Source organism: Phocoena sinus, chromosome 7, assembly GCF_008692025.1.
Source record: "Phocoena sinus isolate mPhoSin1 chromosome 7, mPhoSin1.pri, whole genome shotgun sequence".
NCBI classification, from domain to species: Eukaryota; Metazoa; Chordata; class Mammalia; order Artiodactyla; family Phocoenidae; genus Phocoena; species Phocoena sinus.
In genome coordinates, this window is record NC_045769.1 from 61,564,242 (window position 1) to 61,591,246 (window position 27,005).

The 27,005-nt window shown below is 40.3% G+C and overlaps 2 protein-coding genes across 4 annotated transcripts in view; one reads left to right on the plus strand and one right to left on the minus strand.

Annotated features, from left to right (window-relative positions):
- Nucleotides 1-27,005, plus strand: part of SLC25A12 (solute carrier family 25 member 12) — a 113,431-nt gene that overhangs the window by 4,555 nt on the left and 81,871 nt on the right. The window contains exons 1-2 of one of the 3 annotated variants that reach the window (XM_032638012.1): nucleotides 17,348-17,656; nucleotides 18,606-18,659. In XM_032638012.1, coding sequence (XP_032493903.1) covers nucleotides 17,645-17,656; nucleotides 18,606-18,659 — 66 coding nt within the window. In that variant the 5' untranslated portion in view covers nucleotides 17,348-17,644. Of the gene's footprint in view, nucleotides 1-17,347; nucleotides 17,657-18,605; nucleotides 18,660-27,005 lie in introns of those variants that run through there. The other 2 variants (XM_032638015.1, XM_032638014.1) reach the window with 2 other exon arrangements.
- On the minus strand, nucleotides 6,451-7,017 carry LOC116756909 (cofilin-1-like). Its single transcript, XM_032638016.1, has one exon. The coding sequence runs from the start codon at nucleotides 6,958-6,960 to the stop codon at nucleotides 6,463-6,465; it is 498 nt and encodes a 165-aa protein (XP_032493907.1). The 5' UTR covers nucleotides 6,961-7,017; the 3' UTR covers nucleotides 6,451-6,462.

A 27,005-nucleotide genomic window follows, 5' to 3' on the forward strand; every position in this document is an offset into this window, starting at 1 on the left:
TTTCTTGCTGTAGAAAGGGCTAATTTCCTTCGTGAAATAAGTTGCTTTGGGGAGAAAGTCACTATATCTGGCACATGGTTGATATCTAATAAGTATTTGTTAAATGACTTTGCAGTCACACCATCAAGAACACAATTAACCCCCAAAACAACTAAGCTTCCGCTTTTGTTCAAGCACTTCATGGTTCCTGGTATTGGAAACTGCTGTTTCCTTGCTTTAAAATAAACATCCTTGAGCATGTGATTAGAATCAGACTACAAACTACCTTATCCATATTTAACCCACTACTACCAACATGTGTATAACACAGGTGTTTTTCTATTAAATTGTTCTCTGGATGTCATCAGGGAGTACATCAATACAATCACCAGGAGATGATATTTTGCCAGAGTAAATTTATCCCTGGTACAATGGCTCCAAAGACAAAATTCCATGGGACACAGGTATTTTTGTAGCAAGCCCAGATCATCAGTAGCCCAGCTTTCCCCACGCACAGGCCCAGCGGCCATGGCTCACGGGCCCAGCCGCTCCGCGGCATGTGGGATCTTCCCAGACCGGGGCACAAACCCATGTCCCCTGAATCGGCAGGTGGACTTTCAACCACTGCGCCACCAGGGAAGCCCTCCCCAGAGAATTTTAACTCAGGTTAAATTCTAGCTTTCTTACAAAGCTCTAAGAAAGCCTAGCTTACCCTCCTTCATCAGAGCTTACCCTCCTTCTCTATACCTCCTTCTCTATCTCTCAGTCAGTTAGGCACCCAAACATTTAGCACTAAATGTATGCTGCCTTTTCCCCAAACCCAGGCCCTATTTGGAGTCTACTTACAGAGTCCAAGAGAGGTATTGGGTAAGTGGTACAGTAGGTATAACGTCTCTTCCTCCTTTTCTCCCTGGGTTTCCTGCAACAAACAGGAGTGAGGCCAGGCTGTTACTTGCAGCGGCCCCATGTTTCACTCCAAGTGAGGCTTGCATGCTCTTCTCTCACTTCTCTCCATTTGGCTTCATTGAGGCCTGCTGTATCTGGGGCCTGCTGTGTTGACTCACCAAAGCGGGTCTGCGTATCACAGAAGGATTGCCTCACTTTCTGATCTGTCCTCCTAGGGGATAATTATGAATCATCACATTCGCCAGTCTTAAGCCTGTTCACCCCTTATTGATAACTTCTCCAGAGCTGGAACTGTGTTATCTTCATCCCTAAGTTCTTACTTGAAGTGAGAACAAATTCTTTTAACTAACATTTACTGAAGATTTTTATTCAGATTAACTGTTGTACTGAATACATTTAACATTTAAATTTGCCTATATCCTGTCTTCTTAGGCCCACTCTCATATTTGTCTCCCTCCCCTCCTCTGCCTGGCCCTTAAGGACTATTCCTATATAAATGAAATTATCTCTTTACTGCAATACTGTGTTATATTCTCATTTTATGAAATCTTCTAAAAATCTGAATGTTAACTTTAAAAAAACATGTAATATTCTCAATTAAGGACGAATACTTGGAGAAATGAAAACTTCCATTTTAAAAAAGTTTTAAGAATAATGTCAAGGGATTCCTAAGATATTTAAAAATATTAACAAATAATTATAACATTTTATGTTATGTAAGTTTTGTTAGACCAAGATCACAAGAAAAACCAGGACAAAATTTTCTTTTTCAAAAAATTGTGGCTGCAAATCTACATTGTCTTTGGATATGTAGAAGCCCTGCTGAACTAAATTGTATGTTTCTTTCATTTGGTAAAGATTTTTGCTATTTTTTCCTTTTCAAGTGGACTTTCAAGTTATTTTATTCTCAGATTTTGAACTTCACATTGTTCCTTTGAGTAAAATGCACAGAAGGACTGCATCAGGGAGATGACAAATTCATTTAAATAGTATCAGTATGATTTAATTATCTTAGGTTTTGCTTTGCTTTCCGTTAAATAAAATAAATTAGATAACATGTTTAAATGCTAAATGACAATTTTATTTACTGTTGGGAGACTTAATTGTATGTGAGTCCATATCTAAGCACAAATGAAAATTGCACAGTTATATGTTTAGTACATTACAACATGTTATCCATTTATTAAAGGTAGATAAATACTTACCTAAATCATCATTGTGACAGATAAGAATAATAGCTGTAATTTGAAAGGTCATTCTTTGGTAATACTTTATTTTTATGCTATCTAGTTCATATATATTTCTCATTGGGGTTATATAGAGTTGAGATTTTTAAAAAGATAGCCATAAACTTTTTATCTCTTACCAGGCTTGGGTTAAGAAGGGGTTAAGGCATTCCTAGGTATGATATCAATATGCCACAGGAAATTCTTACCCTGCTCCAGTGTCCTAAAATATTCCAATGTAGGAGGAAGACTTCATAAATTAGAGTCTTTGTATAAATATAGCAATGATGCTATAGAAATTGGAGTTAGAATGGGTTTTGGTAGATGATTTCACATTGGGTGGGCCTAAAGGAATCTTCACTAGAGGGCTCAAAAACCTGTTCTCTGAAATATCTGCACAATTAACAATTATATGTATAGACTCCCTGCAAACTGGAATGATTGCAGTTAATGGAAAAAGTCAAGCATAATACTCAATTTTTAATGGAAAAGGGAGGAAATGAAAGATCACACTCCGTTTAGTCTTCTTTGAAATACTATGATGTTGATCTTTGAAAAACAACAACAACCAAAAAACCAAAAGACAAGAAAACATGATTTATAAGTCCACAGAGGGTGGCCAAGTATCCATTGTCTAACATGGATTTGTGAAAAGCAATCTTGCTAAATAAACTTATTTTACTTCTTAAAACAAATAAATGGCAAAAAGAAGTATGTATAATAGTATGTTTGATTAGATACATGATCATTGCTGACCTTATGCAAATTGTGTTTTAGAGAAAATTCAGTTATCTGCTCCTGGCTTTGTTTAATGTATTCAGATTACTCATACAATTGTACTTGCTATATATGTACAGTTTCAAGTTCTGACTCATTCACTTAACATTATATCATAAATTGCATACTACTCTTACTTTTATGTGACCAAGTTACTAAGGAATCTGAACTTCATGGGGATATAAACATAAAATGTTGTATTTTTCCTCTAGTCACTGATCCCACTGTACTATGTTGAATACCCTTTCCCCCAGGCAGATTCCATAGTTTTCTGCTCTTTTAAGTTACTCAAAGTCTAGCCTGGCCTAGTTTAAAACTTTGGTGTCTTAACCACCCCCGCACTGTGGGCCAGACTTGTAGCCACAGGGGATGTGAAATGAGGAAGGGAATATAACCAATTTTTCACTCGTTCTCCCTCGTCAAGCCCCTAAAGATTGGGCTGGGGAGAGTGTGGTTCTAGGATATATTTTCCTCTTTCTTTTTCAAGGCTAATTCCTCTGGTATTGGGGGCTAGAAGTAGGAATAGAGGAGAAATCAATCTTGCTCTCTGTCTTGGTCATCTCTGCTTCTCCGGCTGACGTTGACTGCTCTCAATGCTCTTACTGCCTCTCCCGTAGCACACATTCTTAATTCCTTCAGTGAGCAGAAAGGGGCCTCCGTATTGTACCAATTCCCTGATAAGGAAACTCCGGCACCTTGCTGCTGTTATTTACTTTGTTAGTAAGTCCTCCCTTTTGGGTGGAACACTGCAAAAGCAATTCAAGCACTAATATCTTCCTGGTGTCACTTGACCTACAAGAAATTCACGTATCACCTCTTGTGTGCAACCAATGTCCCCAATGCAATGGACACACATAGTTTTATCAGCTATCATATCATCACAGGATAATGAAATTTAAAATGTTAGCTAGTGCCAATGCTCTTCATATAAGGTGGGGGTGGGATGGGGAGTGGTAATGATATAAAGTATAGCTGCTATTGAACCCCCATTCCGTAGGTGGCCTTGAGGCCTAAGTTGATAATCATAACTTCATTTTTCAACCCTTCATTGCATGTCCTATTATCCCTCTAAGCTCCTTGACTGGATCTGATTCTTTATCTAGTCCAGTGCCTAAACCTTAATTCCCAAATGATCTGAATCCACTATGGGCTTATCTTTGGACTTATCTTATATTGGCTATCTTTACTGAGTTGCCTCAGTTGGGTTTCAGACATAGTCATTCTTGCCCTATTGTATAGCAGCAACTGAGTTTCCCTTTGATGATCAGGATTAATCACCACATGGCTACAGCGACCCTTTCCTGGTTTTTTTTTGCGTTACGCGGGCCTCTCACTGTTGTGGCCTCTCCCATTGCGGAGCACAGGCTCCAGACGCGCAGGCTCAGCGGCCATGGCTCATGAGCCCAGCTGCTTCGCGGCATGTGGGATCTTCCCGGACCGGGGCACGAACCCGTGTCCCCTGCATCGGCAGGCGGACTCTCAACCACTGCACCACCAGGGAAGCCCCCTTTCCTGTTTTTAATTCTACAGCTCCAGAAGCTGAGAATAGCCAGTGGGCAGTTTCAGTTTCCAATTCATCTGAACCTTGATGGTGTTTCCTGATGGAAGCATTCCTCCCGCGGATATAGGACCTCAAAAACCATGAGCCCAAGGTTGTTGGGAAGAAAGGCAAAAATTTTTTCAGTGGGTTACTCGGTGTGATAGTGAGAGGGCAATTTTACTTCCTCTTTTAGTACATGGATTTGTGTGTTCCAGCTACAGGAGATCCTCTTTTTGTCTCCAATGTTCTGATATTTTATAATGTGCCTTGGTATTGAACCTTTTTCATTCATTGTTCTGGATACACAGAGGATACTTTGAAACTCAAAACTCATCCTTTGGGTTTGGAAAATTCTTATTTTTATTTGATAATTTCTTCCCCATAATTTAAAATCTCTATTTTCTCTGGAGATCCTAGTAGTCAACTATTAGGCCCCCTGGTTTAGTTCTCTATATTTAAATATTTTTCTCCCATTCTTTGTGCATTGCCCTATTTTCTGAGAGATTTTCACAACATTTTTATTACAATCCTTTTACTAACCATTTCATTACCACTTCCTAGCTGTATAACATTGGAAAGTTGCTTAATATCTCAGTCTGTTTCCTCATCTTTGAAATGGAGATAATAGCATGAAATAACCATACTTCACAGGGTTTTTCTGAGGATAGAGTCATAAAAAGTGCTTAGAATATTGTCTGACACATAGTAAGTACTCTATAATAAATATTAGTTAATATTAGGTATTCACCAGTATCTTGTGAATTTGGTTAGTGTAAGTGATCTTTGGCCCATTTAGAAGACAATTTCTAACCAGATCCTGATCTTGGTGACTTTACCACATTAGGACTTTTTTGAGAGGACCAAACAGTTGGCCTTTGGCAATCATGCCTCTCTATCTCATTATGTCCTTCAAATGCAACAATTTTTAAAGTCCTTCTCCATTTTTGCCTGTCTCTGTATCTGTGCTTACATGGGTATATTTTGTAATGTAAAATTACATATAATATCTTGTAAGAAACTCTTATTCTTATAAAGGGAAATGATGGAGGGAAACATGATAATTCATGAAGATGGTCTGCCCCAGAAGTGTGCATTTATTCTTTTATTAAGCATCTTTATTTAACACTGCTATGTGTCTAGCACTGTGCTACTTGCTAGGGATACAGAGATTTTTATTTTATCTTTTTCTTAATTACTTGTATTGAGCTAGAATCTACTATGCTTGAGAATCTATGTGAGTTCACAGTCTATAGCAGCATTTTTTTTCCCATTAGTGAGCCTTTTCATTGTTGTGCGTTTTTTTTGTTTTTAATTGAGGGTCCCTTAGTGGTTCTGCTTCCAAGAGTGGCAGTGACCAGGGGAAAAGGGGAGGGAAACCAGGCGGCGCAGGGAGGGAGGGGTCATCTCCACAACATTCCATTTATACACAGAACTAAACAGATAAGCACAGAGTCACTATTGCGGTTAGAAGTTGGCATCATGGAAAAAGGGAGGAACAAGTGGGGAACTGGGGTGTTGTTAAAAAAATACAGGTCCCCCCCACAAACAGGGGTTCCTGGGGGGAGCTTGGTCTGTTTCAACCCAAGAGGAATCAGAAGATCAAAAGCAATTTGGGGGCTTCCCTGGTGGCGCAGTGGTTGAGAGTCCGCCTACCGATGCCCGAGACGCGGGTTCGTGCCCCGGTCCGGGAAGATCCCACATGCCGCGGAGAGGCTGGGCCCGTGAGCCATGGCCGCTGAGCCTGCGCGTCCGGAGCCTGTGCTCCGCAACGGGAGAGGCCCGCATACCGCAAAAAAAAAAAAAAAAAAAAAAAAAAGCGGTCTGGGAAGGCCAGAACCGTCAGGGATGGAGGGAGGAGGAGGAGGAGGAAGGTCCAGCGGGTGGGGAGGCTGTTTGGTAACTGGGGTGAAGGGACTGCCCTCCCCCTGCTGGAATCCCCCCAGGCCCTCCTGTCTGGCAGGAAGGGGGCAGCCTGCAACTCCCACGGGCAGGTCTGGGGCTGCCAGATACTCCAAGCAGGGGGCTGGAGGGGGCTCACAAAGGCTTGCCCTCCAGGAAGATGACGGTGCTGCCCCCCAGCTTCTCTGCCAGGGTGCAGCGGTCCTTGGCCTCCTCATAGCAGTTTGCTTGCAATTCATGCTTGATCCCCATCAGCTTCCTCTTGATGGCGTCCGTGGAGCTGGCATAGATCATTTTGCTCTTAAGGGGTGCACACTCAGGGCCCCAGAAGGTGAACACCAGCTCCTCCTTCTTGCTCTCCTTGGTCTCATAGGTTGCGTCATAGAGGGCGTAGCGGCAGTCCTTGTCTGGCAGCCTCTTGACAAATGTGGCGTAGGGGTCGTCTAGAGTCTGACCCACATCACCTACCAGGATCTCCTTGCTCTCCTCCAGGATGATGTTCTTCTTGTCCTCGCTCAGGCAGAAGAGCACCGCCTTCTTGCGCTTCTTCTCCTCTGGTGTTGATGACTTACGCACCTTCATGTCATCGAACGCTTTGATGGCCCCATCAGAGACAGCCACACCAGAGGCCATGTTTCTAGAAGAGAAAAGGAGAGAGCAAGGAGAGCCAGAAAAGACAAGAGCCGCGACTGCAGCATTTTTAAAGCATGGGTCATGAAATCAATTCAGAATGTGGAAAACAGAATTAGAAAAAAAAAAAAAGAATAGTACAGAATAGTAAATACCAGAGTATGTTGCATGTAATAAAGTTCAATATTGCTTCATGAAGTTTTTACTTCAGTGTGTACTGGGGTTGTGATAAAAATGTAATTTTTACTATTTAGGTCTGGGGCAATAAAGTTTGAAAGCCACCAGTGGAAAAGACAATGTGATTTATCACAATGTGATAAATATGATGGTGAGGTCTATGATGGGTGAAAAAGGGGAGTTAAGGATTGTTTCCTGGAGGAAGAGATTCTTGATCTGTATCTTAAAGGATAGGCCAATTGTAATAAATGTGGAGTAAAATATCTCCAGTAAAGGAAATAGCATAAAAGCTCAAAAATCTTTGTGACTAAAGGAACAAGTATAGTAGTAAGATATAAGTAAGAGGAAGGGGCTGGATCAGGAAGCTTCTATTCTTTGTCAAACTGAGGGGCTTGGATTTTATATTGAAGTCGCTAGAGAGCCACTGAAGGATGGGGAAGTGACAAAATTTAGTATCTGTTTTATATCGAGCAGTTGACAGCACCGTGGAGAATGGATTTGAGGATAGTGACAGGAGGCAGAAAGTGGAGAACTGGAGGCGTGGGAAAGCAATTAGGAGGCATAATGAAGGCCATTATAATCAAAAGAAGAGATTTTAAAAAGCCTGAAGAGGATGGAAAACACAGGACTGGGTAGCTATCTGGATGTGAGGGGTAAGGAAGAGTCTGATACCCAGCTTTCTCGCTTGAGCCACTAAAACAATGGTAATGGTCTTTACTTAGGAAATATAACAGGACTAATGGCTAGTGGTTGAGCAACCAGGTAAGAATAATCAATAAATATTTAAGGGGCTTCTCTGGTGGCGCAGTGGTTGAGAGTCCGCCTGCTGATGCAGGGGACACGGGTTCATGCCCCGATCTGGGAAGATCCCACATGCCGCGGAGCGGCTGGGCCTGTGAGCCATGGCCGCTGAGCCTGTGCGTCCGGAGCCTGTGCTCCGCAACGGGAGAGGCCACAACAGTGAGAGGCCCGCGTACCGCAAAATAAATAAATAAACATTTAAGTCGTACTTACATAGTTAATGTCAAGCATTTAGATAAGTGTTAGGGCCGAGGGTGTGGATGAAGGAGGAAGGATAGGGTAATAAGATATACCCTGGAAGAAAAAGAGAAATCATGAATTCAAGAAGTGGCAAATTATGGTTTCCGTGAAACCTTCTGTATATCACCCAGCTTGAACTGATTTTTTCTTTTTCTAAACCTGTATTGCATAAATTTGCCACACAGTTAAGTATATGCATTGTTAATTAATGGTTTTACCTATGTTTTGTCTTAATACGTTGTAAGATCTTTATGGAGAGGAATAATTATGTTCCCTTCATATTTCCTGCTTATGGATATCAATAATAAGCCAACACTCTGTCTAAGAGATGGAGTAGAACTTCATAGCCATTTAGAATTCCATATGATGAAATGTCCTTTCATCCCTTCATGGTGCTCTAGTAAGTTTGAACAAAAGGGGATTTGTCTCATCTACTACTGAGCAGTTTCTTCTCTGTGATCCATGTCCCCTCTTTACCACCCAGTATGCCTTGGGTTATACTCACTTGGCTGCTGTTCCCTACCTAGGACTCTGAGCCTACTGTCTTTGATGAAATGATGTTGCTGCTACTGCCACATGGATCTCAGTGAAGGCGTGATATGAGGAAGGCTACACTTCCCATTACTGCGCCTTAATTTTCCATCCACACCATCAACACAAAACTAGTTCACATAAAATGCTTTATTGAGGGGCTGGGGATGATTAAAGGAAGTATAATTGCTGACTATTTTATTACCCATCCTCATTCTGAACTGTCCAGGTAAGCCCATCCATCCATCCAGGCTGATGGAAGAACAGGATAAGCAATGTTTTCTGGGGCTTCTTTCCAAGTAGTAAAAGTGAGAGATAATACAGGCAAGACCATGTACATCTGGTACTCCATGATTTCTTCCCATGCTGACTTGACCAGAATCACGGAAGAAGCAGCAGGTCAGCATTACCCAGAAGCTTCCTCAAAAGCACAAAATATAGTTAACCCCCCCCTTTTTTTGGTAATTTGGCCGCACCACGCAGCATGTAGGATGGTTCCCCAAACCCAGGCCTCCACAGTGAAAGTGCTGAATCCTAACCACTAGGCCACCAGGGAACCCCCTAGTTAAGCTTTTTATACATAAGTTATTCTTATCCATTGTTACATCTTTTGAAGTACAAAGACCTTATACCATGGTGAAGACCTCATAATTATTTATTTCATTTTCATGTAGTTTTTTCTTATATTGTCATTACCTTAAGGTGCTAGATATACTATTGTCAGGGCTACTGGGAATGGAAAGTGCAGAATACTACTCTGACTGAGACCTTTTAACAGTTCTTAGTCAAGTTCCTTCTGTGTTCTCAGCTTCTGACCTTTTCCAATCAAAAGAATACCAATCATTCCACAATTCTGCCCACTTTTCCTCCTTGATTTGTCTCTTTCCACAAGGTCTAACTGTCCTCAAGTTTTAGCTCTTTCACGTTGTTTCTCCAGAACTTTCTAACTTAAATTTCCTGATTATTCTTCTGGTCAGTACAATTTTATGCTGATCAATACTACATTGCATTACATTATTTCTTTTTTTTTTTTTTTTTTCGGTACGCGGGCCTCTCACTGCTATGGCCCCTCCTGTTGCGGAGCACAGGCTCCGGACGTGCAGGCTCAGCGGCATGTGGGATCTTCCCGGACCGGGGCACGAACCCGTGTCCCCTGCATTGGCAGGCGGACTCTCAACCACTGTGCCACCAGGGAAGCCCCTACATTATTTCTTTATAGCAATTCTTCAGAAGGAGTTTCTTCCTGGGCATACCCTGGTTCCTAACTTCCTTGTCTTGAGATTTGTGGCCCTCTCTTCCTTAAGGAGTCCTTTTTTTAGGTCTCCCACTACAAACCTGCCCTCCCTTTTTTTGAAACTCCCTTATCACTGGGGTTGATTTCACCCTAGGATAAGTTCTCCTTCCCCCAACAGGGCAGTCCAAGGACACAATGACCCGTTGCAGGATATTTCCCACCAAAGTCTTGAGTTTCTCAGCCTAGATTTACACTCTAGGTGCATTTCAACAGGAGAGTTCCAGGGCAGGCTTCAGATTCCAAGTCTGGTACTTTCCAAGGTTTCTGTCAGTATGTTGTGCAAATATACCTCCACATTCTTCCTCTAATTTTCCTATGGGTAACTTAGACCAAACAGACACATAGACACAAACACACGCAACTCCCAAGGACATATAATTACTGTCTGAATCCATGTTAAGGAAAACATTTTTCTTCCTCAGTGCAATATAGTCTTCATAGATTTCGCTGCCCATACTAAAGATATATTATTTGTCAAACAGTTTCAGTTTCTTTTCCCTACCCTGCAACAATGCACAGAGACCTGTCAGTGTTTAAGAAACAAGGTCCATTACAATTTCTGGCCAAATAACAGAATTACATAACTGGATAGCCATCTTCAGTATCAAAAGACCCAGCACGATTTTCCCCAGCATTTTATTATGAAAATTTTCAAAAGTATACAAAAATTGAAAGAATTTTAACAGTGAATTCCTAAATACCACCCCCCACCCCGGTTAGGTATAACATATCTATCTATCTATCTATCCAACCATCCATTGTCTTATTTCTTTTATGTATTTCAAAGTAAATTTAATATACCAGTACTCTTCTCCTTAAATACTTCATGTCATTACGTAACTAGTTCAATATTTATTTACAGATTTTTTTTCTTTTGAGGAAAAATTGACACACAATGAAATGTATAAACCTTAAGTGTACATTCCCTAAATTTTGGAAAATACATACACCTGTAACTGAAGCCCCTAGCAAGACATAGACGATTACTATTACTCCAGATAGTTCCCTCATGCCTCTTTCCAGTCAGTTCCTCTCCCTAAGCAACCATGGTTCTGCTTTTTCCCACCATGGATTAGTTTTGTTTGTTCTAGAACTTCACATAAATGTAATCACATAGTATATGCTCTTTTGTATATGATTCCATGTAAGGCTTCTTTCATTTAGCATGATACTTTTAAGATTCATCCATGTCATTGTGTGTATCAGTAGTTTGCTCTCTTTTACTGCTGAATAGTATTCCATTCTGTGAATATATCATAGTTTGTTTATCCAGTCTCCTATTGATGGACGACTGGGCTTTTCCAGTTTTTGGCATTTATTTATTTATTTAAATATTTATTTATTTTGTTGCACCAGGTCTTAATTGTGGTAGGCGGGCTCCTTAGTTGCGGCTCGCTGGCTCCTTAGTTGCGGCACATGGGCTCCTTCGTTGCAGCAGGCGGGCTCCTTAGTTGTGGCTCCCAGGCTCCTTAGTTGCGGCACGCGGCTCTGTAGTTGTGGCGTGCGAACTCTTAGTTGCTGCATGCATGTGGGATCTAGTTCCCTGACCAGGGATCGGACCCAGGCCCCCTGCATTGGGAGCTCAGAGTCTTATCCACTGAGCCACCAGGGAAGTCTGAAGTTTTTGGCTTTTATGAATAAAGTGGTTGTGAACATTCTTGACCAAGTCTTTTTATCCACACATATTTTCATTTCTCTTGGGTAAACACTGAAAGGTAGAACTGCTGATTCATAGTGTAGGTATATGTTTAATTTTATAAAAGCCTGCTCAATCTTTTCCCAAAGTGGCTATATTATTTACACTTCCACCACAGTGCACGAGAGCTCTGGTTGCTCCACATCCTTGCCAGAATCTGGTGTTTTAGTCTTTTTAATTTTAGCCATTCTAGCAGGTATGTAGTACTATCTTTTTACTGTGATTTAATTTGCATTTCCCTGATGACTAATGATGTTGTGCAGTTTTTCATGTGCATATTAGCAATTTGTATATCTTCTTTTGTGAAGTGTTTGTGTCTTTTGCCCATTTTTAAACTAGGCTGTTCATTTACCATTGAGTTTTAGGAGTTCTTTATATCCTGGATATCAGTCCTTTGTTTTATATATGTTTGCTAGTTTTTCTCCTAGATGTGGCTTGCCTATTTCTTTTCTTTTTCTTTTTTTTGTTTTTGTCCTATTAATTTTCTTAATGCTGTCTTTTGATAAGTAGAAATTTTTGAGTTTAGTGAAATCTAATTTATCAATTTCTTAATTTATGGTTATTGACTTTTATGTTCTGACTAAAACACCTTTATCTAACTCTGAGTCATGAAGATATTCTTTAATGTTTTCTACTAAAAGCTTTATGATTTTAGCTTTTGCATTTAGGTCTATGATTCATCTCAAATTTATTTTAGTATATGTTTTGAGGTAGAGGTTGAAGTTTCTCTATTTTCCCACATGGATATCTAGCTAGTCGTGTCATTTGTTGAAAAGACTCCTTGCCCCATTAGATTGCATTGGCACCTTTGTTAGAAATCAAATGACTTTATAATTTTGGAACTATTTCTGAGCTCTCTATTCTGTTCCATTGATCTATTTATCAATCCTTTTGCCAGCCAGTACCATACTATATTGATTTCTTTAGCTTTATACTAAATCTTGAAGCCAGGTAGTGTAAGTCCTCCAACTTTGTTCTTTTTCAAGTTTGCTTTGGATATTCTGGGGTCTTTGTTTTTCTCCCAGCACAATTTTTTAAAAAATTTATCTATTTTTGGAGGCGTTAGGTCCCTGCTGCTGCACGCGGGCCCTGCCCTGCCACTGCAAGCTCTGCCCTGCCACTGCGAGCTGGGGGCCCACCCCCTGCCACGGCGAACAGGCCCCTCACCGCGGCGGCCCCTCCCGTCGCGGAGCACGGGCTCCCGGCGCGGGGATTGTGGCCCACGGGCACAGCAGCCACGGCTCGCGGGCTCCAGAGTGCAGGCTCCACGGAATGTGGGATCTTCCCGGACCAGGGCCCGAACCCTCGTCCCCTGCATTGGCAGGTGGACTCCCAATCACTGCGCCACCAGGGAAGCCCCACAATTTTTAAAGTGGAAATTTTTTCTTTACTTTGGATCAGACCCAAAGCATCCTTCCTTACTGACCTTTGAGTGGAAGGGAGGCAAACACCAGATCCAAGTAAATCCCCAGAGGAGGGGAGGGGTGAGCGGCTGAGGGACTGGGCAGGATGTTTGCTCTTCCAGTTATATACTTTTGATTGGAATGGGAATATGTGACAAACCACAGAGTTTTTACCCAATTATTACCTAAAGCTGCCTTGGCCTTTGGCATATACAAAGGTTTTGGTATCATTCTTTCAGCTTTATTCATTGAAAAAATGAATAGTAGCTGTTGCTGCAATAAAATATTCTCCATACTTTGGGAATCATGCTATTTATTTTTCTTATATTTCCTATAGCTGCAACAGCAAGTTTAGTACCAACACAAGGCACTTAATAAATGTTTGTTAACTAAAATAACCAAATCATCACATTAGAGTGTTCAAAGAAGCATTAAAGCTCACCTAGTTCAATCCTCCATCTGATCATAAGGTTTCCCACTAAATACCAGCTTGTACATGACTAATACAGTAATAGGGCACTCACAGCCTTCAACATCTAGAGCAGCTCATTCCATGAATCCCTTACAAAATCTATTGAAGAGAAAACTGGCTGTTACTGCCTCCACAAGGGAATAAAGAAGACTGTGGTCCCAAACTAAGATCACTGTTATCTGCATTGCATAATTTATAGGACTTAGAGTCAGACTGTGAGGAAGAGCAGTTTAGGAAGATGCAATTGCAAGCGTACAGCTATTTCATCTGATTTCTGATATGCTACTCTTCCCTCTCCACCAAAATGAGTATTTATTTCAATTAGCGCCAATGTTCCTACACGGAGTATAATACTTGTACAGTATAGAGAAGTCCTAAAATGTGTCATTTATCTAGTATCTAACCATAAGTGGCTTGGGTTGAAATAATAATTTCTGATTTATTGATTTCCAGGTCAGCCTACCAACTGAAACATAATTTGCTCAGACTTGGACACTTAACCCTTCATACTTCTGCCCAGTCTACCCCTGCCGTTTCCTCATATAGACTCTTAGCAAGGAAAACGTTAAAAGCACAACTTATAAAGTTTGTAGGTTTTGCAATATTTCAATAAAATATAAAGAACCATTTTATACTTCTAGATGTAGGCTCAAACCAATCTACACTTAAAATTTCCAGATGTTCAAATATCTTTGTGTGTATGTGCCATTTATTTCATTATGCTATTTATTTCAAATATGTTAAGTGAGCATCTTGATGTGGGGATGGCATAAATGCCAGCTTATTCCTCATCATAGTGATGGTGTATGTACCCTTAATCTAGGAGGAACCCCACTCCTGGTTTAATTAGTCAGTGATATCCTAATGCTCTACTACATGTTTGTACACCACCTTGATTTAGTTCTTGCAAGATGGCATCCGTTGTAGCTGTGTGGGATATGGAAATGGGAACAAAAATGTATCCATGTCAGTAAAATAATCAGAGGGAGCTAGAATATAAACAGAAAGAACATGTTATTAAAGATAGAAGGAGGGCCAGGAGTTGTGGCAGAACAGGCTCATTGGAAATTGCCTCTTGTTTTAATAACTACATTTTAGTTTATTAGGGCGTTAGGCATTAGGATAATTCCAACTTTCACCCACAAAGTTAATGCAATGTCAGCTGCCTGGGAGTTGGAGACATATTTCTGTGGATTTGTCTAGTAAGCCCATACTTCGTTTTTGCATCTGGGGGTAATATATTATTTTCATGGGCAAGGACTTCACAAGCAGATTTAAATTTCCAGCTCAGTCAAGCTTCATATTAAATATTTTATGAAACCAGCTCTAAAAAGTGACTATTAATGACGGTACCTTTGCAGCTAGTCTCTTAGCCTTTAACTTCCAATTTCACTTTCTGAAATGTCATTCTTTTTAGACTCAGTTATCAAGTTTTCAACTTATAGTTGTGCCAAGGTGTTAAAATTATTTCTTGTTTACAAATATCATTTGCAGTCTAAAGAAAGTTATAAATTTCTATACTGGCATTCTATTTTTAAAAATTATAAAAAGTTTTGAATTATTTCTACTTCCTTTTCCCAAATATTTTGTGAATCTTATTTGACATGTTTGTCTTTTGTTATTCCATTAACTAATAAGTTTTCCCTCAACCCTGATCATCTACAATTCAGGAAAAAGTAAGTTGTAGTTTGTTTTAACAGCGAATAATACTATTAGCCAATCATCATAACAGAACGACAGATTTCAAAGTTTTTCAGGGCAGAAGCTCTAACTCATAGGCTTTTGTATTCATTTCCATACTTAGTTCATCCCACAGTACATACTTTTAATACTTTTGTTCAATTTATTGTTTGTTATATTTGGATAGATGAAAAACCTAGCAAAATTCACCTTTTTTTTCTTTTGTCTGTGCTGGGTCTTTGTAGCGGCGCGTGGCACATGGACTACTCTATTTCTGTTGCACGGGCTTCTCTAGTCGTGGCACGTGGGCTCAGTAGTTGTGGCATGAGGGCTCTCTAGCTGTGGCACATGGGCTCAGTAGTTGTGGCGCACAGGCTTAGTTGCCCTGCAGCATGTGGGATCTTAGTCCCCTGACCAGGGATTGAACCCGCATCTGCTGCGTTGGAAGGCGGATTCTTAATCACTGGACCACCAGGGAAGTCCCAAAATTCACCTTTATTTAGGGTAGCTGAGCTCTCCTAACTTCTCTTTATTTAGGGTAGCTGGCAGCCTTAGTTTTAAATTATTATATCATCTCCATTGCAACTAGATTGGCATCAGTGAAACTCTAGAGCTTGCTCAAAGATCAGCTATTTTTTATTCAACAAAATTGTTTTTGTGGCCTGGTGCCTGCCTATACCTATGAATTATTGTGGTGGGTTCTGTCTAAATGTAGTGTTGTCTTCCTCTCTACAAGTGGCCAGTCTGTCCCTAAATTTCACTCCAATGGTACGGATTTGGTCAACAACAATGTGTTCCAATAGAAAATAATCCCTTCATTTTAAATAAATGTCTTCCTTTCCCTTAAGTACTTTTATTCAAACTAAGGGATTTTGGGCTACAAACAGACATCCTTCCCTTGAAAAGTAGCATAAAATAAACAACTTGAGATTCCTACTTAGAGAAACTTCATAAAATAAGAGAGCAGAGTATCAGGGACATAGGTGCTGGTAAAACAAAATACGAATTTGTAAATCTTTATGTCCAATTACATTGTTAAAAGAACTTTGAACGGACTGAAGAAAGAGATGTGATGGTGGCAGACAGTTAAAGCAACTGCAGCAGAAAAGCTCACTTTAGGAGTATTAGTAATATATCATTCCTTATCAACAATTTCCATTTGCCGGTCCACTTGCCTCATTTCTACAATATTAACTTGGATACTTAACACAAATATTATGATTAGTGAGACTGGAGAAAAGGGAAGCCTCCTGTGAGATTCAACACTGGAAATGGAAAAGAGGGTGGAGAGGGATTATAGCACTAAATGAGATAAGCTAAACCTTGGAGTTGTTAGACTTTTTTTTTAAACAGGAAGCTTGCTTGGTTTAAAAACACAAACAACCAACAAAAAAAATACACTTACGTTTGGGGTTGTGGGGAAGCACTGACCATCTGTAAACTCCTAGACAGTAAGGGCTATATGTTATTAATCTTTGTATTCTTTATAAGCAGGACTGTATCTGGCATATAATAGATGCCCAGCAAACATTTGTTGAATGACTCAATATTTGGCTCAATATAGTCATAATGGCAAGACTCAGTTTGAGAGACATTATTTTGGTTCAAAGTAGAGCTACCCTTTCTTAGACAGGGCTGGAAATGTTTATGTAGAGGCAAGTTGAGCCAGGATTCAGTGCCAGCCCTGTCAAATGGATTTTTCCCCCCCTTGGCATTTGTGCCCCACCTCATGCACAAAGGATTTGGGTGATTAGGAATGTGGAGTCTACTAATAAAGCTTTATAACAGTACACGAAGCACAAGTATATTAAGCGTATTCATCGCATGCCAATTTAAGGACCTATTTCTCAAGTTATGTTTACTTAGGCTTTCCCCAGAGTGAGTGGTTCCCAATCTGTTTTATTGTCAGTATTTCCCTTTAGTTGTCATCAATTCATTTGCTGTTATTCTTTTAAACGGAACATGTTCTTTGATCCTTCGAAATCTTGCTCAATCTAGGCCCCAAGTGTTGCTCTGAGTCTCAGGAGAAAACGACTTTGGCTGGAGTCGGCTCCCAAAGCCACACCCACTAAGAGGCCTTAAGAGACCTGGGGCTTTCCTGGCGGCTGCTCAGCTGCCGGCAACCAAGCGGCACGCCGGAATCCCACGGCTTGGTCCTCCAGTCTCCCCGGCGGGAGGCACGTCCCCCTCCGCCCCGCGGGCCAGCTCTTTCTGGCCGGGACGCCGAGCCCCCTGCCGGCCCCGCCCGTCCCGGGCTCATTTGCATAGAGGCGCGCGCGACGCCAGTGAGCGAGCGGGAGGGAGGGCGGGCGCGGCCAGGAAGGCGGCGCGCGCGTGCCCTGACAGCTCGGCCCTGCTCGCTCACTCGCTCGTCCCCGGCTTCTGAGCACAGCATGGCGGTCAAGGTGACTCTAACTCTCTGCTGCTGCCTTTATTTCATAAGAGACATTCCGGGGACCGTGCCTGCAGCCCCTCACCTCTTCCTATTTACTTCTTTGCCTGATTGTTAGATAGCGTGTCCTGGGGCTCCAGGGAGAGCCGTGCGGGGCTTGGACCGGAGGGAGAGGATGCCCGGCCGGGGGAGGGGAAGGAGGAGGGATTTTGAGTTGGAGGGGCTTGTAAGGACCACAGGTCGGTGAAGGAAGCGTAGTATCCAGCCCTGGGTACATGGAATTGTGAGCCAGGGGTTGGAGGGCATCAGAAAGGGAGTGGGAGGAAGTGGCATATATAGCCGGGGATGCCTAAGGCATCTGTGTACCGCGGTGGGGGAGGGGGTGAGTAATTGAGTATTTTGGGGCCTCTGGAGCCGGGGGCAGTGGTTGGCATTTGAGCTGCAGGTGGCAGGATGGCTAAAGTATTTAGAAACGTTGCAGCGGTTTTCATGATTTTAGGTTGGGTGGAGAAAGAGAGGGGCGTGGAGATAATTATATTCTGGATTGCTTTCCACGGGAAGAAAGGCCAGTAGGCCATGCGATTAATTTGGGAGTTTCAACTTTCCTATTGTCTCTACTAGCCTTAATGGCCTCTTGATTTGAAGGTGGGTGGTTGCCAAATGTGTTGCTGGTGGATGTGGAGTAAGGTAGGGGATTGATCCTCATGGCCTTCCCTTTCCAGTCCAGGGGAAATCTATGTGGTAGATTTGCTATATTTTAGGCTCTTCACACCTGTCTTTCCACCCTGTGGTCACAGAGCTCCAATTTGACAGTTGTTATCAGTATTAGTGCTTTTGGTTTGTTTTAATCTAAATGCCCTTATAAAAGATAAGAGCATTGATTGCTGGCATTTGTGAACTGTAATCTCAAGATATTGCCTGGTCTCTAGTGAAGCATTAACTGGCTTTTTTTTTTCTTACAGGTGCAGACAACCAAGCGAGGTGATCCTCAGGAGTTAAGAAACATATTCCTACAGGTAAATTGGCTTATGGGCTGTGCTTTTTCTTGGTGGGGGAGATATAAGTCTAGTACTTTTTAGGCCTTAACTTTCAGGAATGTTCTATTTTCATGTATTCTTAAGAACTTGACAATAGATAATATAGATTATAAGTCTCATTACGTTTTTATAAAAAGATTTCCCTCACATTTTTTAACATGACTTAAGACATGTAAAAAAACACTAAAAAGGATTTCCATCTTCTCTTAACCATTGTGACCAAAATAAAATTTCAAAATGTATTGACACTCTTGTGCAATTGATAGGTATGATGATTAAAATTCTTTTTTCCTTGAAAGCTGTGTGCTTATAAAGTTTTCCTACTTCTAAGCAACTGTGTAATTTGTTACAGAGATAAGAATATTATAACTGTTCTTAATTTGTGTGTGTTTTCTCCCTCTGTTTATTTATATTATGTCCATGGGCATTGGGGGTTGTTACTGTTTGGGATTCTTGCAAGGATCCACCTTCACTTCTGCTAAGTTTTTAGGATCAGTGACTTGCTGTAGACGTCTAAAAAATTGGCTTAGTTTTGCTTTCTTTTCTTAAATTTCAAAAGTTCTGCGTGAAGGAAATTGTACCTAAGTACATATAAAGGGAAACAAGCTAAGGTGTTCTACCAACTGTTGTGTTTTTCTCTGAAATCTTCTTTTAAGAACTTTCTATTCTGGACATGGTTCTCGTATAGAAACTTTGACCTTGGGCAGGTCCCTGCTGGGTATTAGTTTCCTCTGTAAAATGAGAGGTGATCTCCAAGGTTCTTTCCAACTGCAAAAGTCTATGATTCTATATTAGGAACAGACTCTAACATATACAGATCAGCCTGGAATAGATGACATTTTTATCTGAGACATGTGAGTTGCTTAAGCTATTGTTGGGGAGCACGCTTCACAGATGACCAATTAGTGAAAATGAGAATCTTAAATTTTATAAAATCTGTTGAAGGGAAGCGTGATTTCCAGAACAAAATGATGAACAGAGCACTGACCCAGGTGTTAGGAACACTGGGTTCAGTTGCCAGCCCTGCCTCTATCTGGTTGTGGTACCTGTAAGCTAATTATCTGGCTTTCCTGGGCTTCATCTTCTCATGTGGGATTCAGTGGGCCATAAGGGAATGTGAACTGAAGTCCTTTCAGCTTTAAAAATCCTATGGAAAAAATCTGTGATTCTGTATGGATTTGGTTTTTGGGGAGAGGGGAGAATGCAAATACAGAGAGAGCTGGGACTGTGCCTAGCTTTTTGAAAACTTTTAAATCTTATCTTTTTACACATTATTTTGATGATGCCCTTATTTTTTATACTGAAACTTTGTGGAATTTATAATTGCATGTTTAGCACTAACTGTAAAGCACTGACCCAAGAGTTATTGGTAAGAGACAGAGGAGATAACTTACCGTCAAGTAGCTGAAGCAGCTTTAGTTGAATCAGTTTGAGGGCAGTTAGCAAGTAACATAGATTTTAAAATTTCTGTCTGAAATACTTCAAACTATAGTTACTTGAAGCTGTAGGACATTATTTAGAAAGTTTTGTTTTAGATACATATGGTTTATAAATATTTTAGAGGTAATAGGCAAAAATACATACTAACTATGCATTTCTTTATAACTTAATGTTGCTACATATATTTACTGAGGATTATTTGTGTGCCATGTATGCACTTGTATTTAGTTTAGTATATTGAATAATTACAGGGGAGGATTGAGCCAAGACTTGAATGGTAATGGACATGTGACAAGCTCCTCTTTGAGACGGTCCATCTCCCACAGTTTTTGGTAGAGGGAGTCAAGAATAATGAAGGCAAATGCATAGCCTCTGGTATGACAGTCAAGTTGGTTTGTCCAGATAATTGTGGTCATGTGATAATAATGACAGTGGCTATCATTTACTGATCATTCTGTAGTATGCTGGGTATTGACCTAGTCCTTTAAGGGTATTATATTAATTTTCTTTAAAAAAAATTCTTAATTGACATGTAGTTGATTTACAATATTTCAGGTAAGGGTATTTTATTAATTTTCATAACAACCTTAGGAGATAGCATTGTTGTCCCTGTTAAACAGATGAAGTTAATTGGCTTGGTTAATGTTACTTAGCTCATAAGTGGTAGAGATTTGGATTCAAATCAAACTATAGAATCCATCTTCTTAACCCTTATACTCTGCCACTTGTGGGATCTTGAAATGGGATGACTTTTGAAAGCTAGAGGTATGTAAGGGTCTAACAGCAGCTGTGTTTTTTAAGAAGTTAAAGAAAAAAAAATCCGGTTACTTAGGTGATGAAAAAAAGTACCTTTACACTGTGACTACCTAGAACATTTGGCCAAGGAGTTTAGATTTGCAACAGTAGGAAGGCACTGTTGGTTTCTGAGTGGGCAAACTGAAGTGGTGAATTCTGGCAGCTCTTTGTGTATGTTGGATAAAGTATGGAGAGGTTGGAAGTAGGTAGAGAGATCAGTTAAGAGGCTATTGAAATAATTCATGTTGGAGATAATGACCAGGAGTGGCTGATGGCTGAGGAAATGGAATGGAAGGACAATACCAGGGACTTTGGAAGGGATGAATCAATTGAATTTGGTATTAAATGTGAAAGTAAAGGAAGGAGTAATGAATCTGGCATTTTTAGTATAGATGTTAATTTATAAGGCATCTATTTTGGGAATTTGGGGGGGCGCGGTTTGAAGTTTGGTTGCTAAATAAATGTGTCCCAGTAAGTAAAAATCAGATACAGGGGCTTCCCTGGTGGCGCAGTGGTTGAGAGTCTGCCTGCCGATGCAGGGGACACGGGTTCGTGCCCCGGTCCAGGAAGATCCCACATGCCGTGGAGCGGCTGGGCCCGTGAGCCATGGCCGCTGAGCCTGCGCATCCGGAGCCTGTGCTCCACAACGGGAGAGGCCACAATAGTGAGAGGCCCGTGTAGCCCAAAAAAAAAAAAAAAAAAAAAGTCAGATACAAATTTGTGCAGGTGGTAGATGAATCCTTGGGTTAGGGGGATTACTTATAAAATAAACAAGACAGGTAATAAGGGACTGATTTATAAGTGATATCCTCAACTGAAGTGGAAGGAGGAGGAGGGGAACTAGGGAGAATGATCCCATGGGAGTTTAGAGTTTCACAAAAAGGGTATAGTCAAAGACTAAAATCTAGATTATTCTGTTATTAGTATAATTTGGTTTTGGTAGGATTTGGGGGTCACTTGAGTTCAGGGTCATTTGAGCTACTTAAAGAGAAGATTTAATTTTGAATTTTAGAATGCAGTTGGAAGCTCTCTTTTGTAAAATTTAGATCTGTGGCATTAACTGTCTAAATTCACGAATAGTCGGTGTGGCTCAAAAAATCATTTGTTTTGTAAACAGCAAAATATTCCTGTTTGAAAGTGCTGTTGTATCTATGTTTAATGGAATGATGTGTGCAAGTTCATGAGAGTAAAGCATTATGGTTCTGAGTATAGAGAAATAGGTTTATTTTGTCTGTGTTCATTGTTTCTCAAATTTTGATGAGCTATGTTTTCTATTAATTAAAAAAGAACAATAATATTCACTAGGATTCTGCTTTTTCCTGTCACCGAAGTTCATAAAATTGGAGCAAAGCTATGAATTCTTATGTGTTAGACTGCTATAATTTTACAACCATCTGTCAAACTAATATTTTACTGTTGCTACCCTTACAACTGTCATTTCTTGATTTATGCCTTCTTTTACCTCTCTCACCCACACACTATCATTTAACCAAATTTGCTACATCAGAGGTATACAGTAGCAAAAGGAGACAATAGAAGCAATGAAGAGGGAGGTGAGGTGAGGACAACAGGAATGTCACAGGCTGTTTGTTATAAGCCTGACGAATTTCAAAATGAAGAGTTAATCTGGTTTGGTCTGTGCTTTGTGGCAAAGTAGGTTTATCAAAAAACTGTTTTAAGGGACTTCCCTGGCTGTCCAGTGGTTAGGACTTGGCGCTTTCACTGCTGTGGCCCCTGGTTCAATCCCTGGTTGGGAACTAAGATCCTGCAAGCTGCACGGTGGGGCCGAAAAAACCAAACCAGAACAAAACAAAAAACTGTTTTAAGTGAATGATTTTTCAAGATCTCTGTTTTTTTTTTTTTTTTTTTTTTTTTTTTTTTTTTTTTTTTTTTTTTTTGCGTTACATGGGCCTCTCACTATTGTGGCCTCTCCCGTCGCGGAGCACAGGCTCAGCAGCCATGGCTCACGGGCCCAGCCGCTCCGCGGCACGTGGGATCTTCCCAGACTGGGGCACGAACCCGTGTCCCCTGCATCGGCAGGCAGACTCTCAACCCCTGTGCCACCAGGGAAGCCCTGTTTTTTTTTTTTTATAGATTTATTTATTTTATTTTATTTACTTTTGGCTGCGTTGGATCTTCGTTGCTGTGCACGGGCTCTCTCTAGTTGTGGCGAGCAGGGGCGACTCTTCGTTTTGTTGCGCGGGCTTCTCATCGTGGTGGCTTCTCTTGTTGTGGAGCACGGGCTCTAGGTGCGCGGTCTCAGTAGTTGTGGCACGTGGGCTCAGTAGTTGTGGCTTGTGGGCTCTAGAGCACAGGCTCAGTAGTTGTGGCAGACAGGCATGCTCCACAGCACGTGGGATCTTCCCGGACCAGGGCTCGAACCCGTGTCCCCTGCATTGGCAGGCGGATTCTTAACTACTGCACCACCAGGGAAGCCCTCTGTCTTTTTTTTAGTTGATAGATTTTCTGTTGTTCATTTACCGATGTATTCTGTGATAAAAGCAATACATGTTGAGACTGTACCGTTATATATGCTTGACCAAAAATGTATGGCAATGTAGAAACCAAATATTATTTTGATCCTGTTCTTTTTTTCATTATCACCAATGTAACAATGAAGATCATATCCCATATAAAATTATGAAAATGCATTTTTTCTATCTTGTTTATTTTACATTAGAAAGTAGGTATAGAAGATGCTGCTGCTAATGTAAAGCAAAGAGTGATTCTTCCTTAGGGTTTTTATGATAACATATAAATTTTTGATTGAAAGAAATGTGCTTTATTCAGTAAATATTTGTTTACATATTACGTATTTATTTACTTTTGGCAGTAACCTGTGGCTGAGAAGGGAATTAAGCAGGGCTTTTAGCAGGAGACTTTTCTATTTTGTTGAAATATGAGTTAGGACTATGTTTTCCAAAGTGTAGAATGTGTACCACAATATTACAGTTCTAATAAGATTATCAAGTATTGAAAGATGATAACACCTACTGAGGCCAAATGTGGAAAAGAAAGGTGCTCTCATACTGCATTTGTGGAAACAAAGACTCTTTGCAAAGCAGTTGGCAATGGTTTAAAATAAAAAGATACCACTTAAACAAGCAGTCCTACTTTTGGGATATTTATCCCAGAGAAATAAAAATACTCATAAGAATATATATGTACAAAGTTGTTAGTGGCAGCACTCAACTGTCCCTCAAAAAATAGAAAAAAAAAGGGGGGGACAAAATAAATGCTATCAAAGGGAAGCAGTAGAAAAATTATGAAATAACCATAACATGGAAAATTATACAGACACGAGAAAGAATGAGTTAGGCTTATTCCAGCTGATTTAGAGGGATTTCCAATGTACTATAAATGAGGAAAGAAAGATGTAAAAAAGTTTATGTAGAATGATTCTACTTTTCTAAACATTACTTCATATATGTTGTATGTATATTTAAACATATATATGTTTGATATAATTTAATGGGCATTAAGAAAGGTATGGAAGGATAGATAATGTTAACTTGGTTGGGGAAAGAATTCGGGGGAAATAAAAACAAAATTTCAATGTATATGTATTAAATTTTGAGCAAGTGAATAATTTAAAAAGTAAGAACTTAGTAATTCAGAACCTGAAGTTAAAAAAGGACTTTGCAGTGTAAATTGGGTTGTAGAACCCAGTAAGAGACACACAGAAGGAGATCTATAGTTTTCTTAGCCACACTGATTAACAGGTTTTCACCAGTTTTTCAGACTATAGGAATTGAAGATGGTAACATTTATCTTTAGTTTATAAAGTATTTGCCGTAAACTATGTAGAGTTCTTATTAATAAAAAAGTGTTAGGCATTAAGGGCATACTAGCAACATAGTGAAGACTTTATCCTTGAATCAGCTAGACAGATTAAAAAATAATTGAAAAGATGAAAAAATGTGTTATTAAATGCCATCTATGTTCTACTACCAATGAATACATTTTTAATTGTCTTCTATGTGATAGGCCAGTCATATGTGTGGTTCTACCTTTGTAGATAAGATAGAGGAGTTTAGTGAAGGTAGGACCTCACATTCTAGGTAAGGGTGAGACAGACAATAACAAAGCCCACACACTGAGAAACAAATAAACAAACCAAAACCAGCTACAGATTGTGACAAGTCCAATAAATGGAATGATGGAAAAGGTGATTGTTTTTCAAGATGGTGGCTAGCGAAGGCCCCTGAGGAAGTGATATTAGGGCTGAGAACTGAAAGGTAGGTATAGAGAGTTCCGCAAGTGCAAGGGCCTAGATGTTGATAGGGTTTGATATGTTCAACAAACAAAAATGAGGCCAGTGTGCCTGAAGCATCAGTGAGTGAAGGGGTGCGTGGCCAGTAAGAGATGAGGCTGAAGGAGCCCCACCAAGCAGGGCCTTGTTTGTAGGCCATGAAGAAGAATTTGGATTCTTCTTATAAAGAGTGTCATGGAAACCGCTGAAGGTCCTTCACCTTGGAAGTGGAATGATTCAATTTATATTTTAAATACATTGTATTTAGATAGATCATATTGAAATGTAAGCTTTCTCATACATTTCTGTACTTTCTTGTGGATGACTGCCTTGAGTAGACTGTGATTCTTTCAGTTTAATTTTCTCCTGTCCACAGCATTCTTAGAATATCTTGAGCTGGGCCTTGGTTGACTCCTTTTCATCCAGGAGGCAAGAGTGTAGCTGGAACCTACATGGGCTTTGTAATCTAACCAGAACTTGAATCCTTATTTGATCCCTTTTTGCTATATGACCTTAGGTGTTTACATTACTTTTGGAGTCTGTTTCCTCATCTTTCTAAGAAAGAGTAACCATATCTAGCATGTAGGGATGTTATGAAGATAAATAAGGTAATGTGTAAATAGTGCCTGACACATGGAGAATCTAGTAAAGCTTAGTTCTTTGTCCCCTTCCTTTTCTTCTGAGGTGAGGACTTTTCTTTCCTGAAAAGGATCTCAGTCCCTTGTGTTCCCCAGGTAACTGTGCTGGACCTATAAAGTGACTAAGATGCTAGTAAGTGTTTATGATTATGTACATTTAATCAGTTAATTACTCACATTCTTTTTTTTTTTTTTTTTTTTTTGGACGTGTTGGGTCCAAACCAAGCCTGGTGCGCAGGCTTTTCATTGCGGTGGCTTTTTTTTGTTGCGGAGCACATGCTCTAGGTGCGCCGGCTTCAGTAGTTGTAGCGCACAGGCTTAGTTCCTCCACGGCCTGTGGGATTCCCAGACCAGGGCTCGAACCCATGTCCCCTGCATTGGCAGTCGGATTCTTAACCACTGCACCGCCAGGGAAGTCCTACTCACATTCTTGAGATATAAATCTGAAGATCTTCACAAATCCCCACATTCAGAAATACCACCGTAAAAGGTAATTTCTCACAAGTCTGTAGGTTCTGAGAAGGGGTAGAGCCATGGTCTTAAGACTGGGAGACTGTGGAAGATATATGCAGAGTTTTCTTTTGAACCTTCAGTTGTTCTTTCTGAATCAGAGAAGGAAAAATAGTCCAACCAAGAAATAACAAGACACAGATGTGAAAGAGAGACTTGTAATTCATTCTTTATGTGTGTAATTTTTAAAAAATCATCATCTCCCTGTTCTGTCCAGCTCTCTTTTACTTAGTGCTGCTGAAATTTCTGAAACATCGTTCACTGAAACCAGTGCCATGGCCAGTATTGGGCTTCTAGAACTGTGCTATTGTTTGCTTCCTATTATGTCTTAGGCAATGTTTTAAGTGTTTTATACAAATCATATGTAATCCTCAGAACAACTCTATAAAGTAGGTGCCATTAATATTCCCATTTTATAGATAAGAAAACTGAGCCCCAGAACAGTTAAGCAACCTCTTCAAGGTTGTATGGTAAATGGAAGAGACTTGCTTTATGTATGTTAATACAACATGCCTTTTTTACTTAATATTGTAGGGCAATACAGGTATGGTAGTAAGTGTAGAATCATCTCGTTTTTTTGTAACCTTTTAAAAAGTCTTTTTTATTATGGAAAATTTCAAACATATATGAATTTAAAGAAGGTAGCATAATGAATTGCTATGTACCCATCACTGATCTTCACCAACTATC

What these genes read in the sequence shown, in the direction of transcription:
- LOC116756909 (XM_032638016.1), bottom strand. Translation starts at nt 6,960, where the DNA reads ATGGCCTCTGGTGTGGCTGTCTCTGATGGGGCCATCAAAGCGTTCGAT.